This window comes from Microtus oregoni, unplaced genomic scaffold (assembly GCF_018167655.1).
Source record: "Microtus oregoni isolate MIOR12 unplaced genomic scaffold, Mior012 000057F_ref0000458, whole genome shotgun sequence".
In the NCBI taxonomy this organism is placed as follows: Eukaryota; Metazoa; Chordata; class Mammalia; order Rodentia; family Cricetidae; genus Microtus; species Microtus oregoni.
This window is the reverse complement of record NW_024543833.1, coordinates 6448814-6465620: the sequence shown is the minus strand read 5'-3', so window position 1 is coordinate 6465620 and position 16807 is coordinate 6448814. Positions and strand designations below refer to the sequence as shown.

At 42.8% G+C, this 16807-nt stretch overlaps 1 protein-coding gene across 11 annotated transcripts in view; it reads left to right on the top strand.

The window, feature by feature from the left end:
- The window catches only part of Tcf4 (transcription factor 4), a 343351-nt gene extending 331256 nt beyond the window's left edge, over positions 1 to 12095 (top strand). For 7 of the 11 annotated variants that reach the window (XM_041639270.1, XM_041639271.1, XM_041639268.1 and 4 more), the window contains 5 exons: positions 396 to 531; positions 2366 to 2528; positions 5958 to 6187; positions 7008 to 7148; positions 7408 to 12095. In XM_041639270.1, the coding sequence (XP_041495204.1) occupies positions 396 to 531; positions 2366 to 2528; positions 5958 to 6187; positions 7008 to 7144 (666 nt within the window). In that variant the 3' untranslated portion in view covers positions 7145 to 7148; positions 7408 to 12095. The remainder of the gene's footprint in view (positions 1 to 395; positions 532 to 2365; positions 2529 to 5957; positions 6188 to 7007; positions 7149 to 7407) is intronic. The other 4 variants (XM_041639273.1, XM_041639272.1, XM_041639276.1 and 1 more) reach the window with 1 other exon arrangement.
- The last annotated feature ends 4712 nt before the right edge of the window (positions 12096 to 16807 follow it).

Below are 16807 nucleotides of genomic sequence, written 5' to 3'. Positions count from 1 at the left end.
GAATTGAGAAGCCCACAATTAAGCATATGGGCATTAAGATAATTGTCAGATCTGTTGGCGGACATGATAGAAGACAGATGGGTACGAATCAGTGCGCTCCACTGCAGCACCCTGGGAGACAATTTGACGTTTTACCTGCCTGAGCTCCTCTGCCATATTTGTCACTGGATGTAAGGCATGGCATCTTACTGAGTGTTAAGTGTTGGATTTTTTTTCTTTTTTTTTTTAAGCACAGAACTGTAGGTGTATGTGCAGTTCTTCAGCGCCCTCTAGTGGAATGCACTGGGAGGACGGCTTTTCACAGGACGCCCTTACTGCACCAAGTCCCAGCTACCCCTGGAAAACAGCCCTTGTCCCTCCAGGCCACACTCAGCGCTCTAGTTCTGTCGTTTCAGGTTGGGGCCCACCGCGAAGACGGCGTGACTCTGAGAGGCAGCCATTCTCTCCTGCCAAACCAGGTTCCGGTTCCGCAGCTTCCTGTCCAGTCGGCAACTTCCCCGGACTTGAACCCACCCCAAGACCCCTACAGAGGTAAGTCACCTCCAAGGACGGGTGCCTGACCTTTGGTAAACAAAGGCTTCACACTGGTGTCAAGTATCCTTGGCAGCGTCTGGAAGGCCCTGGCAGAAAACCAAGAACCAAATTTGTTACCAATAATGGGTCAATAATGGGAAAGCAGCTAGAATTTGGCCAGCTAATTGTGTTTCTTCGGTGGCTGTTTTCCTCAGACGTCCTCTGATATCCCAGTCCCATTTCAGCGGGGAACGAGACAACAGAATGCCGAGAGGAAATTTTATTTTAGCTATTTCCACATTTTACCCATTCGTTCCTCTAATATGGTTAGTTGTGGCCTGAAAATGATGTTTCCAAATGGACAGGGAGGAAATCGTCGTCGTTTGAGATGGAAGGAAATATAGGTACATTAAAACACAGAAAAGGAAAAACAGTGAACTGTGTTGTATGGTTTTTGCTCTGGAGTGATCAAGCCCTGTAACAAACAGTGTGCCCCCCCCCCCCATTTTGTATCCCCAGGACGACAAAGACTAGACCTGGGTCCAACTTCCTGTGTTACTCATGGGCCAGATGAACAATGTTCACTTACAGTGTCTTTTTGCTCCCTCCCTATTTAAAATAAATTAATGCTACCTTGGGAATTCCTATAACCAGCCTCTCAGCTGTAACCAGTGCAAAACTGAATACTTATAGAGACAGGTATGTGGCTCACTGTGGTTGAAGCAGGAGTGACCCCATGACTGTGCTCTTCCTCTTTATGATATGGTTTTCACCTGTAGCCTGAGAGTCTAATTAAAATGTCGATTCAGAGGCTGTGGCAGTGGGAACGTGTGCTGTTCAGGACTCCAGAGGGCAAGAAGGCTCCTGACCCCACGGGACAAATTCTGAGTCACGCATCTTTAGAATACACAGCTTGTGAGTGACGGATGCTTGTGACAGACAGCCTTCAACCTGAGAACCAGGTTCCATTAAGGTCGTGTTTTGAATGTCATGCGAAGGCCAGGGAGTGATTACTGGTGCTCGATGAGCAGCGATGAGGACCAGAGTCTAAATGTCAGCACCCACATAACAAGCTGAGCACCCTGTACACACCTGTAACCCTGACCCCCAGGGGAGAGCCTCTGGAGGACCGCTGGAGCTGGCTGGCATCCAGACTAACCAAAAGGACAGGAGTTTCAGGTTTCAGGGAGAGATCAGGCAGAAAGTGGTGGAGAAGGGTGGGCCCCGGGCACATACGTGCGAGTATACTCTCACAGCGGCACATGCAGATGTCATGGGGACATGAGCCGTGGAGCAAAGTTAGAATTCCAGATTTCTCCGGCGAGCCGAGCACCCCCTTCCATAGGTACCATTTTCAAATGCTGATTACTCCTCAAGCATAAGAGAAGCTTAATTTCAGAATATCATTAGGGTATCTATTGAAGCCTTGACTGCACATATTTAGCGTACTCCCTGGGAATTATATTTTAAGGACATTTTTCTATTAAATCATTGCATATGGAAGAAACTCAATATAATAGCTGATATTTACTCGGGTTCTTAATCAGAACATTGAGGTGTGTGATTTTCATGATTATGATTTTCATTGCAATTAAGTTGATGTTTTGTAGACAGTGAAATTACCATCTACTCCAAAAGATTGCAAAATAGAATTTAACCTCAGAGCCGATGCAAGGAAAACTTGCTTCCCAGGTGCGTTTCCGAAACTTCCCCAGACAGCTCGGAAAAGCGACCGGAGGGCCCCAGATCTGGCCGGAAAGCTCTGCGTTTCTGGGGTGAAATGTGCTTCTGCATAGACTGCTGGGCATCAGCTGATCTCCCCATTTCCGTTTCTCCTTTGGTTTTTCCATAGGAATGCCACCAGGTCTCCAGGGCCAGAGTGTGTCGTCTGGCAGCTCCGAGATCAAGTCCGACGATGAGGGTGACGAGAACCTGCAAGACACAAAATCTTCTGAGGACAAGAAATTAGACGACGACAAGAAGGATATCAAATCCATTACTAGGTCAAGATCTAGGTAACAGTATACAATACTGTCGCTTCATTTAATTCCTTTATTGGACTTTGATGAAGTGAACAGAACAGGAAGAAACTATTCAGTTTTTTCCTGGCAGGTAAAGCCTCAAATGAAAAGAAAATCTAAGGCTTGTTCTAGAAGTATTCCAGGTATCATTTGAGATATCTGTATTCTAATGAGGCCTAAATGCCTTTGAATTTGGGCCCAATGCTAATTGCACACCATAAATTTATTTGTACCTGATTCAAGTAAAAACAGTTCCTTGTTAAAATTATGTTGTTCAAATTTGGCAGAAGTGTTTTTGCCTAAAACATTTCTAAAAAGGAGATTTTAGCCATGTTAAAGAGTCGATTGTATATACAACTGTAAATTTTTTATCTTTAAAGTGAGAAAATTCTGATTTCCTAATTTTATCCTTAACAGGTTGCTGTGTGTAAAATAAATTCTAATTTTCTCCCCCTCTCTACTACTAAAAACACAACGGCAGGGAAATGGCTTCAAGTTGGTGTTCTTAAATATCTGGTGTCTTTGAGTTCAGTGTGTCTCTGTAAGCTTGAGTCTGGTGATCAGATGGTTTAGGGTTCCTCGGGACCCATATACGTTGTCTTCATTCCTTTGGGTTAATTTTCTTTGCAGATTGCCCAGTTGTGCCAAGACTCCAGCTTCCTTTAAAGGTTGTGGTTCTCAGGGCTACACCTGGCATATTTCATGAATCAAGTTCACACTGCCTTTTCATCTCTTTATAACCATTGCGACAAATGACATTGTCTGTCCTACTACTGCTGGCTCCGGAGATGCTAAGTGCTTCTATCTTATCCCTCTCTTTCTCTCATCATTAGAGTTCCCTGATTTGTGGCCACATTGGCAAGAAGTCCTTGGGTGGGGATTTCACATCCTGAGCAGCTTCTCTGGTAGCCGAGTCAGTTCTTGATAATTTAGCGGCCATAACGTATACATACTAATTGATCCTTTGAAGTTTGAGAACATCATTTTACTTAGCCATTAAGTGTCTTCTTAAGTCATTTTTGTGTCATTTACAACGTATGCCTCACAGAGTCTGTGGTGAAATAGTACCCTTCAAATCTAGTTATGTTCATGAGCAGTTTAGTGATAGGAATAACTATTTCTAATTAGCCATTAGCCCGAAAACTTTTAAAGGCCAGGTTACCATTTTCTGATTCCCCCTATGTAAGGTTCGACACATGGTCACTGTCTAAAAATATTGCTAGTCTTTTGCTTCAGAACAGGCCTACCAGAGACTTGGCTGTTCCTTTTTGCTTCATGGTATGCAAGAACCATTTAATCCCAGGCTGCATTCCCTCACCAGCAGCAGACATTCTCGGAGAGGGAAAAGGAGAAGCCAGGAGGAAAAAGAGAGGCAGAGAAAGAAAAGGCTTACTCTAGCCTTCAGTCAGCTGTGTGCTGGCTTTCATAGCAGCATAGTCAGTGCTGGTTGAGAGGTCACAAAGTCCAACCTTATAGCGTTTCACACCATCCTGCCCCAATATGCCCCTTTCTGTCTGAGCATCCTTATATCCTCAGGTACTTCACAGAGTTCAAGAAAGCCTCTCCTGGTTAGGACTCCTCCGGGGTAACTGACCCTGTTTGCACTTTGGATGCCACCTGAGGGCTTCCATTTCTCCTCTTGTGTTATTAGCATATATATGTTCATCGTACATAGTGATGAGTTTCATAATGGCATTTCCTATTAAGCCCACTATGGACTTTGAGAATTTTCATGTTGCCCTATTCTTTGTTTTCTTTTTGTATCGCACAGAATCTCTACTTCATTTTTTTCTGTGTTTGGAAGACCATATGCAGAAGGGTGAAGCTGGGTCCCTGAGTCTCACCCTGCACAAAAATCAATTCAGAACAGGTAGAATACCCTGTGGTCAAACATGAGACCAGAAAGAAACTGGGAAAGCCCTCCAAGATGTAGGCTTGGGCAAGGGCATTCTCCTCCTCGTCCTCGTCCTCCTCCTCCTCTTCCTCTTCCTCTTCTTCTTCTTCTTTTTGATTTTTATTGAGCTCTATATTTTTCTCTGTTCCCCTCACTGCCCCTCCCCTCCCCATCAACAATCTCCCAAGGTCCCCATGCTTCCAATTTACTCAGGAGATCTTGTCTTTTTCTACTTCCCATGTAGATTAGATCCATGTATGTCTCTCTTAGGGTCCTCATTGTTGTCTAGGTTCTCTGTGATTGTGATTTGTGGGCTGGTTTTCTTTGCTTTATGTTTAAAAACCACTTATGAGTGAGTACATGTGATAATTGAGGACTCCAGGAGTTCAGGGACAGGTCGCCTGGGAAGGCTACACCCATTTGAAGTCAGCGTTCATTCCATGTACAGCCAAGCTAATCTTCCACATCTTCAGTTCTAAATATGAGGACTCATCATCTTGACTGAACAATTTGGGATTAGGGGATTTTAAGCTTCTTTTCAAGGATCTGTACTCAGTGGCTTGAACTGAAAGTGCTCTCTCTCTCTCTCTCTCTCTCTCTCTCTCTCTCTCTGTGTGTGTGTGTGTGTGTGTGTGTGTGTGTGTGTGTGTGTGTGTGGTATTCTTCCCCCATGCTTCTCAAATCCAGAATCCAGAAGAGATTTTTGCTCACAGTATGTCATCTGGAGATTTTGGTTTTGTTGAATCTTCTTTTTTGTTAAGCCCCAAACTCCTCTTTTCTTTATAACAGCCCTCAGAACATTTGCAATCCTGGATCCATGAATCCATTTGTGAGAACATCTTTTCCAGATGGCTCATCTGCCTAGTCACCTTCCGTAGCAAAGTCTCAGATGGGTCACTATGACCGCTCAGTATATGCCTGCTGAACCTTTCATTGGAATGAGTCACAGACTAGTTTAGTTCTGACAGAGAATCCTGTTTGGCTTCCTCTGTGACTCGCGGGGATCCTGGTCCATCATAAAGAGGCGGTGCTTGGTTTTGATCACTCCACTCTCTGATGTTTCTGCTGTTGATATGACTGTATTTACCGTGATCTACAAAAATCTGTCGGGCAGTAACTCATCTTCTGTCTGTTTCATACGTCATTTTTTAAGATTGTTAAAGTAATCATTGTGTTTTCATACGTATAAACTAAGCCTGGATCTCTGTCTTCCGTAAGACTGAGTAGTGCATATTGCATAGAACATGAAGTCTTCATTGCCCCCCCTGTGTCCCCCTACAACAGGGTAGACACACTATGACTCTGCTGGAGCCAAGGTCATCTTCTTCTGTTTGATTTGGGTAAAATCCCTGGGTGGAACAAAAAGTTTGGTGTGTTCATTACCTAAACTAACCAAGGTCATATGAAGGTCAAATGGATACATTTCTGCGAAGAAGGATGCACCTGACAAGCATCTCAAAGAAAATGTAATATAGATACCGTCTTTCCCCCACACCATCATAAAAGCGCCCATTCCTCTCGCCCTACAGCAATAACGATGATGAGGACCTGACCCCAGAGCAGAAGGCAGAACGTGAAAAGGAGCGGAGGATGGCCAACAATGCCCGCGAGCGCCTGAGGGTCCGCGATATCAATGAGGCTTTCAAGGAGCTGGGCCGCATGGTGCAGCTCCACCTGAAAAGCGACAAGCCACAGACCAAGCTTCTGATTCTCCACCAGGCCGTGGCTGTCATCCTCAGCCTGGAGCAGCAAGTGCGAGGTCAGCCTAAGCAGCCCCCAAAGAATTGCTAGTGTGCGGGACTGTAAACAAAGTCTGTCTCCTGTAGTTAGGTTGTAGGATGTTATTTTACATCTTTTCCATGTGTGCTGTCAATTATCAGACATGATTGACCGACCTATTTTCTTTCTTTTTCTTTTGTGGGGTGTGTGTGTGTGTGTGTGTGTGTGTGTGTGTGTGTGTGTGTGTATCAAAGGATAGCTAGGCTCGGGCTGTATTCCTCAGGGTTACCTATCTTGTTTCCTGAGGCAGGGCCTCTCACTAGGACCTGGGGCTTACCAATTAGACTAGGGCTGGCTAGCCAGTGAGCCCCAGGGATCTGTTTGTCTCTGTCTTGCCAGGGCTGGATTACAAGCCGGCCACCACATGTAGCTTTTTATGTGGGTGCTGGGCACTGAACGCGGGCCCTCCTGCTTGCACTGTGATCATTCCTAATGAGTTCTCGCTCTTCCCAGCTCATCATTCTAAATCGCTGTTGTCATTATTTTGAGCAAGGGTCTTATTGTATCACTCAGTCTAGCCTAGAACTATGTATAGTAGAAACTGACCTCAAGTTTACAGTTTCCCTGCCTCTGCCTCTCAAGTGCAGGCATTCCTTGCCTTAGCCACCATGCTTGCCTTTATGCTGTGTGCAGTTAGTAACTGGCGGGCAGTGAGTTACCTACTAGTACACGTTCCTGCACTGATGCCCACATCCTGCCATGTGAAATGGAGTCTGGGTGTCTGGCATGGACAGAGGAGTGCTTTCTCCACCCCTGTGGAGCCCTGCTGACTGAGTGCCCTGTGCTTTCCCACCCCACAGAAAGGAATCTGAACCCGAAAGCTGCCTGTCTGAAAAGAAGGGAGGAAGAGAAAGTTTCCTCAGAGCCTCCTCCTCTGTCCTTGGCTGGCCCACACCCTGGGATGGGAGATGCTGCGAATCACATGGGACAGATGTGAAAGGGTATGCTGGGCCCACATGGGACAGATGTGGGGAAGGGGTGTGCTGGGCCCACATGGGACAGATGTGGGGAAGGGGTGTGCTGGACCCTGTTTCTACTACCGCTGTCCTCCCCAGTTCTTAGTGGCACACAAACCACATACAACTGGTATCGCCCAGATCAGCCAAAATTTTTCTTTCTTGAGAAAGAGGGCTTAAATTTTTAATATGAATCTTTTCCTATCATTATGTTAATGACTTTTTTCTCCTTTTCCTTTCTCAGGTCCAAGTTGCCACCTTGCTTCATTAAAACAAGAGACCACTTCCTTAACAGCTGTATTACCCTAAACCCACATAAACACTGCTCCTTAACCCCCTTTTTTTTTTGTAATATAAGACAAGTCTGAGTAGTTATGAGTCGCAGACGCAAGAGGTTTCAGCATTCCCAATTATCAAAAAGCAGAAAACAAACAAAAAAAATGAATGAAAGAAAGAAAGAAAAAGTGCAACTTGAGGGACAACTTCTTTAACATATCATTCTGAATGTGCGAAGCGGTATGTACAGGCTAAGACGCAGCCCAGAGACTGAATGGCAATCCTTCCACGCTGTGGAGCAATGCATTTGTGCCTAAACTTCTTTTGGAAAAAAAAAATATAATTAATTTGTAAGTCTGAAAAAAATATTTAATTTAAAAAATTGTAACCTTGCAATAATGAAAAAGTGTACTTCTGAAGAAAACGACATGAACGTTTTTGTTGGCATTCAAGTCAGCTAGTGTTTCTAATTACCGGATATTGAATAGGGGAAGCCCGGCTACCCTCATAACAAAACCAGCAAACGTCCTGATGGCAACGAAATGATGACATTAGCCATTCCTTAGGGTAGGAGGGACAGATGGATGTTATAGACCTATGACAAATATATATATAAATATATATATAAATATATATTAAAAATTTAGTGACTATGGTAAGCTTTTGTTCATTTGTTTCAGACTTTTTTCTCCTGTAAAAAAATAGTACTGATTAACTTTTTTAAAAGAAAGATTTTACTGTAAATATGGATTTTTTTTTTGTCTGATTTTTGTCCCTTCCCCCAGTTTGTTATCGTAACCTGTAGTGCCAACTCTGTTTCCGGAGGGGCAGTGCAGGACGAAATGCTGACCCTGATGTTGCTTCTCATTCATAACTAGTAGAAAGTTGTTTCTCCAGTCTTTTGGGAACACAGGACTTAAAAAAAATCACATCATGTGTAGAAATTACACGCAGCATTGCCCGGGCAAGGCAAAAAGGGAATTTGTCTGGTTTGTGGCGCTGCCCTTGCGACCCTCTCCTGGGATTTTCCGAGGTACACGGTTAGAATGCTACAATGTTACCACTGTGCCTTCCAATGTTTATATCATCGGAAACATAACATAATCAAAGTGGCTGTGATTTAACAAAATGAGTCAAGTGTTACCTACCTGTGTAGCCGAAGTAGTGTGCAGTGAGGCATTTCTGAATACATGGTCAGATTTTTGGAAAAAATACAAAAACTTTAAAAAAAAAAGAGTCGAGTTCAAAAACCGTCAAATGAGAAAATTGCAAGTAGGTGTGACCGAGCTGATTGATTTTGTTGCTTTCTTTCTTTTTTTTTTTCTTTTTCAAAAGGGTTTACTAAAAAGTTGCCTCCTCCTTGGTCTGAAGAAGATGCCAACCAGTCATGCAGCATTATAACAAGCCTTATAAGTCCTAAAGCATTAGGTTGCACTTTCGTGAGGAGGGGCAGTGCAGTATTCTCTGGCCAGTATGAATGAAGTTTCTACTTACCATTTGATAGAAACCTTGATCAAACTATGGCACAGCAACTCATCCAGATAGCTAGCATTGACTCTGGGCACAATAAACCAATTCCCATCCTAAATCTTGCTAGTGGTTGACTCCGGTGTGTAGTGCAGTGAACAGATAGTGCTCCTACTTAGCATTTGTCAGCATCCTTTTGTCTCTAACTGGTTTCTATTTTTACAGCCACACAATCTTGGCATGTATTAAGAAAAAAAAAATCCCTGTTGAAGTAGTTTTTCCACCTATCAGCACTGAGTAAATGCCATAAATCCATGGAAATGGTCTAAATGCCCCATCTGTTGTCCTGTTTTACCAGTTACATAGTGATGAAACACATTTGTAAATTTTATGCAACCAATGGCAAACCTATCATTATTTTGAAACTGTGTATGTAAAAGTTATATTTTTACATGTAGACTTGTTATTATGTGTTTTAATACATTGTATCAGGTTTTTTTTTTTCCTAAACTGTGTGGTTTAAAAAAAAGTCACTTAATTAAGAAATAGTGAGCTACAAGAATCTGAAATTTATGTTCATTTCTGAAAATGTAAGAACAAATAAGATAGTTACCACGTGGTCACCTTTTACAAACCCATAAACATTTTGATTAGCTCTGTGTGTGCGTGTGCGCGCGCGTGTGTGTATGTGTGTGTGTGTTGAAAACTGTAAATATGTTCAGTAGTGATAAAACTAAAATGCTTTGATTTGTTGATAAGTTCCTAAAATGTGGAGGTGGATTGAAAATGTAGAATAGCAGAAATCAGATTTCATGAAAAGTTCTTCAGGGGCTTTCCTGTGAAATGTGCGAACAAAGGGACTCAAAAAAAAAAAAAGGCATGGAAGACAATAATGTACACTTCCCCTCCTCCCGAAAAGATGGAAACCATGTGTACTTGTTCTCTCCCCATGGTAAAGATTTCCTTTTCATGAGACATTCTGCACTCATTTTGTATAGTCTACCAAGGCGGGTATCCCTAGGAACATTGTTATTATATAGGAAGCAGGTATACTCTGATCACATTCAGGAGACATGTATAGAAGAGAATATGGTGTTTACTCTTGAGGGAACTGGAAATCCTCCCTGCATCGGTGAACATTTTCAGAATGGCACTTTTGATACATGTTATCGTAAAGGTGCTTACTAAAGCTGAATTAAAGTTTTTCAAACCTGTAAACAAAGCAAAAAAATTAAATTATAGTTATTTGATTTTTTTTTCAATTGGTGCTTTTATATTTTGTTCTCACTCAAACAGAGGAAAAGCTGCAATTTCTTGTTCACCAGCTTTGATGTATTCATTACTTGTAATGTAATACGGCTATTGTCAAATTCCTTTTGGAAACAAGCAAAAGACTCCCTAAAGGCCACCAGAAGCTGCTGGCTGTATTCTGCTTGGTGGAGAAACATGATCTGATCCTCTCTGTAGTAATTGGGTTGTATCTCCAGTTTGAGAGAAAAAGTAAAAAGGGAATGTGGCCTTCTTAATATGTTGGTTTTTTTCTTTTCCTTCTTGTTATTTTGTAATTATCAAACCCAGGTAAGATACTGGTATTCCTGCACTGGATTCCTGAGAGAAACTTAGCAGAAGACAGGATTAAAATGCTATACGAACATTTCCTAAGGGTCCATACGACACTAGATATAGCTGGTGTGGCAGCGCATAGCTTAGGGAGCAGTTTAAGAGGCTCAGGCTTTGAAAGCAACTTGGAACAGTTGATCCACCTCCACATTCGAGTAATTTATGAATATGCAGAATTAGGGATCTATCCATCTAGGAGTTCTTACCGTGTGTCTTCTGTGTAACTGTGAGGAACACTAATGCTTATACAACTGTCAGTTCACCCAGTCGTACAGCCGATTCTGACTCCGTCTTCCGATTCCTTGTTTTATCTCCTTTTTTCACTTTTTTTCCTATCTCTTGATTTTTATTATTATTATTATTATTTGTGATCTTTGTTTTGATGAGGGGTTGGGAAGTGGGAGGGAGTTGAACTGAGACTTGGGGGTAAGAGGATTTTTTTTTTTCATCTTTGCATCCAACAGGCAGAATATGATCTGTGTCCAAAACCGAACTTAAGTCAGGAATGAAAAATTCCGCATAAACAAGCACAAAAGTGTAGTCTGCCGGCTGACTGGAAGCAAAAATTAAATACATTAAAGATAAATAAAAAGGGGAAGATGGAATGTGATGAATTCCAAGACAATGGGGCACCAAGGCCTGTAGGCCTCCTTGATTTCGCTTTGGTTATGTTTGTTTTCTTTCGAGATGTTCTTTCTCATGGGACTTGAAGTGACTTCATCTCTGTGCAGTGCTGGTTTTGCCATATGCTCATTTCAAGTATTATAGACATATGTAATGGTGAAATATATGAACTGTGGCCTTTTTCATTCTTGTTACTTGTGATGCAATTAAGTGAAGATAAGAAAAAAAAAAAGCAGAGATTTACCATGTATCAGTGCCTGGCTTTTTGTTATAAAGCTCTGTCTGTCTAGTGCTCTTTTTGCTATGAAATAGACTGTAGTACACCCTAGTAGGAAAAAAACTAAATTTAAAAATAAAAACTATATTTGGCTTATTTTTCGCAGGAGCAATCCTTTTATACCATGGATATTACAAAAAAAAATTGTCAGATTCTGAATATTTCTTCTTTGTAGATTTTTGGAATCATTATGAGTAAAAGTTTGTTACTTTATTTTACTATTTAAAAGATGTTATTTTACCATGTGTTACCGAGATGAAACTGTATGGTAGCTTCTTTTGTTTGTTTTCGTTTTTGTTTTTGTTTTTAGTTGTAGGTCGCAGTGCGGACATTTATTTTTTTTTTTTTTGCGACTGTACACATAGCTGCAGCATTAAAAACTTTAAAAAAAATTGTTAAAAAAAAGAAAAAAAGGGAAAACATTTCAAAAAAAAAAGATAAACAGTTACACCTTGTTTTCAATGTGTGGCTGAGTGCCTCGATTTTCCATGTTTTTGGTGTATTTCTGATTTGTAGAAGTGTCCAAACAGGTTGTGTGCTGGACTTCCTTCAAGAGGCAGACAACCCAGCTTGGTCTAGACCGTTACCTGTTCCCATCTGTAGTTATTCGATGAAGTCATGTACATGACCGTTCTGTAGCAATAAATGTGCCATTTTTATAAACTGTCTCTGACGCTCGTTTCATTTCATTTCTCATTGTGCACACGGCCCTCTTCTGTCAGAGCGCAGCTCCTGTTCATGTGTTCCGAGCACTGGAGGTCCTGACAGTTAAAGTAAACATTAACAATAACAACAGCAACAAAAATTCACAAAAGCAAATTGAAAGGCAAAGCCCATGGTTCCTTAAGAAGAGATGCCCTTAATGAACGTGGAGCAGGATGCATGCAAAACACAGAGAAAGCTGTCTAGAGGATTAACTGATGGAAGGAATGCGATTAATGCACGCTCAACACGGAGGCTATGCACTTGAAGAGCCCTGAACTGCGCCCGTGTTTTGGGTTGTGCGGCAGGTGGCTGAGTCTCAGCAGCCCTAACCTTCCGGATCTGTTGGTCGGCTGTTTGGCAGAACATTCTCAGCTAGATCTTTTCAGTCCGAGTAAATAAATAAATGAAGCTCCAGGACAATTTTATTCTGTATCACTTGCTAAAAGCTGCCCGTTGTTATCCGCAGTACTAGGATAGTGTACTGATGCTCTCGTAGACGATCCCCACCACACCAGATTCTGGTTGACTCTGTTGACTATTATCCCAGATGGAAACAACCAGAGGAGTGTTATTCTTTTTTTTTTTCTTCTAGCTTGTACAAACTGATGTGTGCCACCTATGGGAACAAAACTGTACAGATTAAGATTACACAGTGTTATGTACTGTACGTTACTATTTTTGTAGAACGGACACCAGCCTGCTTTACAGAACTCGAAGGCTGCTTGGCATTGCGCTGTAGAACTGAAACGTGGCCTATGCAATGAGAGAAAGCCCGTGGCAGAGGAGTTCTTAATGGAATGTTTTAACTGGGTGCGTGGGTTTGGGGGGGACGTCTCCGATGTTGCTCTTGTGTTCTTTCTCACCGGGCACAGTGACTAGTTACCTGAAAGAAGATGTTGTAATGCCATTTGGTCCCCATGTAAAGTTGCCTCCCTCCATAGCCAAATGTTGGGAGTTGGTTTCTCCCCACCCCCACTTCCTTTTGTTTGGATTGTTTGCAGATATTTAAATTTTATGAATTTTCCAAAGATTTTTGGTTGATAACCCCTTTAACCCTTTAAATGATTTGAGATGTTCTTATGTTCTTACTGTATGTTTTAAATATACATAAAAGAGCTGCAATTATTTAGTCTTTTAGTATTATATTTGATCATGTAACTTATTTGATATCAAGAAAGCGGATATGAACCAGACATCTGTCCAGTGTCTCACATAGTCTATTAACACTAGATTTTTTACTTCAAAAGACATAAGATAAGTAAGGTACATGAACTTAGACCCCAAACAGAACTTAGATTGCCAGGGAAGGTTGAATAATATTCACCAAGGCCTTCATTGCATTGGTAGGTAAGGGAGAGGAAGCTACAGAAGGCAAAATCGGGTGCTATTTTTAGACTTGTGGTTTGATCAATTCATAGAAAACCAGGTGAAATTTCTGTCCTGGGCTTTTATTGCAGGCCACCTTTCTCTTGACTGACAGCCTAGGACATGTCACCTGTGGCCTTCTTTAAGAGGGAGATGGGAAACAGCAGTGAGAGTGCTGTCTGCCTTCAGATCAGCCCAGGACTCCACAACTGCCTTGCACTGTGGATCCCCTGCTTAGCCAGCTAGATCTGACGTCCCATAAGTGTGCACCTGCCTCAGGCTAATACAGGTTCATGTTTCTTCTGAACATTCGGCAGCACATAGAAACAGCCCATTTTGAAAGGACTAGGTGGGCAAGTCAAGCCAAAATCACCTTGGTATTTGTTTGATAAACAAATAGGCGTCGAGTAAAATTCATCTCATCAAGTAAAATTCCCAGGTCTTGAGGCTTGTGTTACCTCACTGGTTCCCGCCTATGTGTGTCACTACAGCATGAAGACAATGGTGGGTACACAGAACCCATCAGTTAAACTTGTTAGACACCCACTAGCCAGGGATAATAATACTAGATTAAAATGACTGCATTTGCCTCCACACACAGCCTGTGCCCTATGGAACGGCGTGTCCCTTCAGTGACTCACATACTGTGCTTGACTTATGGTTATTTTGATAATGAGAGAAACCACTTTGTAAGAGAAACACAGGCATCACCACGTTCCTTTCTAAGGCCTAGTGAAGAGCTTTTGAGTCTAGGCAGGGGCACTTGTTCAGGTTAAGAAAAATCTGGTGTAACGTAACCAAAACTTAAAAGTCATGAAACCAACCCCAGTGCCCAACACTGAGCTGACTGAGCCTAACCAGAACTGGTCTGCTGTCTGGCTTTTCTGGGAGGGGGAAAAAAAAAGCTTTGTGCAACACAGAAAATAATATGGTCCTCATCCACATCTGTTACGCTATATTTAGAAGTCAAATAGCTTTGGCTTTGGCAGGAACCCATACGCTTCTAACAGGAAACAGACACTAGCCAAGAGCAAAGTGCAAATGCCCGTGTGGAATCAGACCCACAGGCTCGAGATTTCCCACCAGCACCATGCCCTGTTGGGGAACCTTCATTCTTTGTACACACACACACACACACACACACACACACACACACCAGTGTTGTGAAGAACATGGAAACCTGAACTTAGAAAGGAATTATATTATTTCCTTAGCCTTTTGTGTCAAATTCACAGGAGCACGTTCCAGGCCTTGGAGATTAAACAAGGAGCCAGTGTCCTGGCTTTGGGCCTAGTCACTTCTGCACGGTGCCATCTTCTGAAGGGACTGTCTGTCTAGTCGTGCCCACTTCAAACAGGTTCATGGCTCAGTTCTTCTCCTTTCCATTGTTTCTCCATGTCTTTTCTCAGCAGAGTCCCTAAACGCCTGAACTTCTCCCTCTTCTACCTTAGTCTACAAATTGTGGACATATTGCCAGCAACTGGCATGGAATGGCAGACATAAAGAATGCTATGGTAATTAGCACAAGGCTAGAACAGTCTAATATAGCAGCCATACATGGGAAGAAGTTAGTAGTAAATTAGGTGTAAAGAACATTCTGAATGATGGGAGAGAGGGGGCTTTGGGTGAGGTGGGTGTCTGGAGATGCCGCACGAAGCGGAGGGCAAAGGATGAAGGAGGCCTGAGTGAAGACATCCTGTGGGCCGAGGGAAAACTATCATTTGAATTTGTATGAAGCTTTGCTTCAAACACTGCTAAAGCTCACAATGCCAACATAGCAATAGCGGAAGAGACACTTAATTTCTTCTCCTTATCACAAACATTTCACTGATACTCTGTAGAAATCTAAGAAACTGGTTTCCCACCCTGTACATCTTAAAAAGAGAAAGAGCATTGGAAGCCCCAGGCATGAGCTACACCTGCAACAGAGGCAAAGGCCTTAAGAGGCAGACTGGCCAGTACTGGTCGAGTTCTTTGCTGTTCAGAGGAAGGACTCCCTGACTTGAATCAAAACGTGTCTTCTGGCCTTCCTAATCCACAATACTGTAGTACTTGTAGGACTGCAGGCCACTACCCCCCTCCCCCATGATATCCCCCATCTTCAAAACCAGCTTCTGCAGGCTTGCTTCCAATCAGACAGCCCAGCAACCCAAAGTGCCATTCCCAAGACTTTGTTCAGTCCTGGCTTCCTTCTTTCTCTCTCCACACATCTTTTCCATTGCCTGGCGTCGGCCTATGATCATCTGATCCAGTTAAAAGAAAAACAAAAACTAGAGCAATAGCATCTGGGGATCAGAGTGCCTGTATCAAAACCCCTGCAGGGTACCACAAGGAAAGCAAATTTGTTTCCAAGGTAGTCGAAATGCTCCTGCAGAAGAATTAAACACACAAAAACATAAGTGAAAGGAAAAACAATGTGTGCACACCGTTGACCTGTGTCACAGAGCACAGTTCCCTAGTTTGTTTGGAGTTCTTGTTTTATCCAGTACACACAGTTCTATTAGCTGAACCTGGCCATTCCCTTATTCCAGATGAAGACGTGAAAGCTGAAGGAAGTTGTTGGCCTGACAACAGTCAAAGGCAACATTGGAACCCCAGCCATCTGACTCTTAGAAATAGGCCCTATGTTTTCTGTGTGGCATGAATGACATAGTAGGAGAAAATACCATACATGCATATCCATGTGTGATGAGGTATAGAGAGAGAAGCACGAGGGCCAGAGACAGCATGCCCAGCTTCCCAGAGGAAGCCTCTAGTAAATGACCAAGAGACTTGAGGGTAGCTACAGAGGCTGAACAGTCCACATTGTCTTCCAATGGGAAACTGAAGGGAAGACGAAAGTGAACACAGGTCTCGCAGACCCTTGCCCAAGGGCCACGTCATCTTTAAACAGACTCATCAGGAGTCAATTCTTTGGCCAATCAGCACACAGAAGCCGTGTAATTAGGAAGTGCACATGCGTCCATTCTACCCGCTCTGAAAACAATTTGGAAGCTCTGTGCTGTGAATCTCCTGAGGGCACACAGCTAATGGTCTTCCCTGGAGGAATAGCAGGCTTCTCTTTCAACTTGTCTGAGGAACTTTCCAAAAGAATCCTTGATTTGGTGCTCCATTATCACCCCCGTCACAAGGCCACTGCAGCCCATCTCAGAAGCAGTTTTTGATCTCTTCTGGACCCTCCGTTGGACACCTGCTGCACAGGGCTGCTGCACAGCAATGCTTAAGAGGGATGCTGGCATGGAGTGAGAACCATTCTCAAAGGAAGGTAGAGGAAAGGACACAATCCGGGGTGGATTTAGGATGGAGTAGG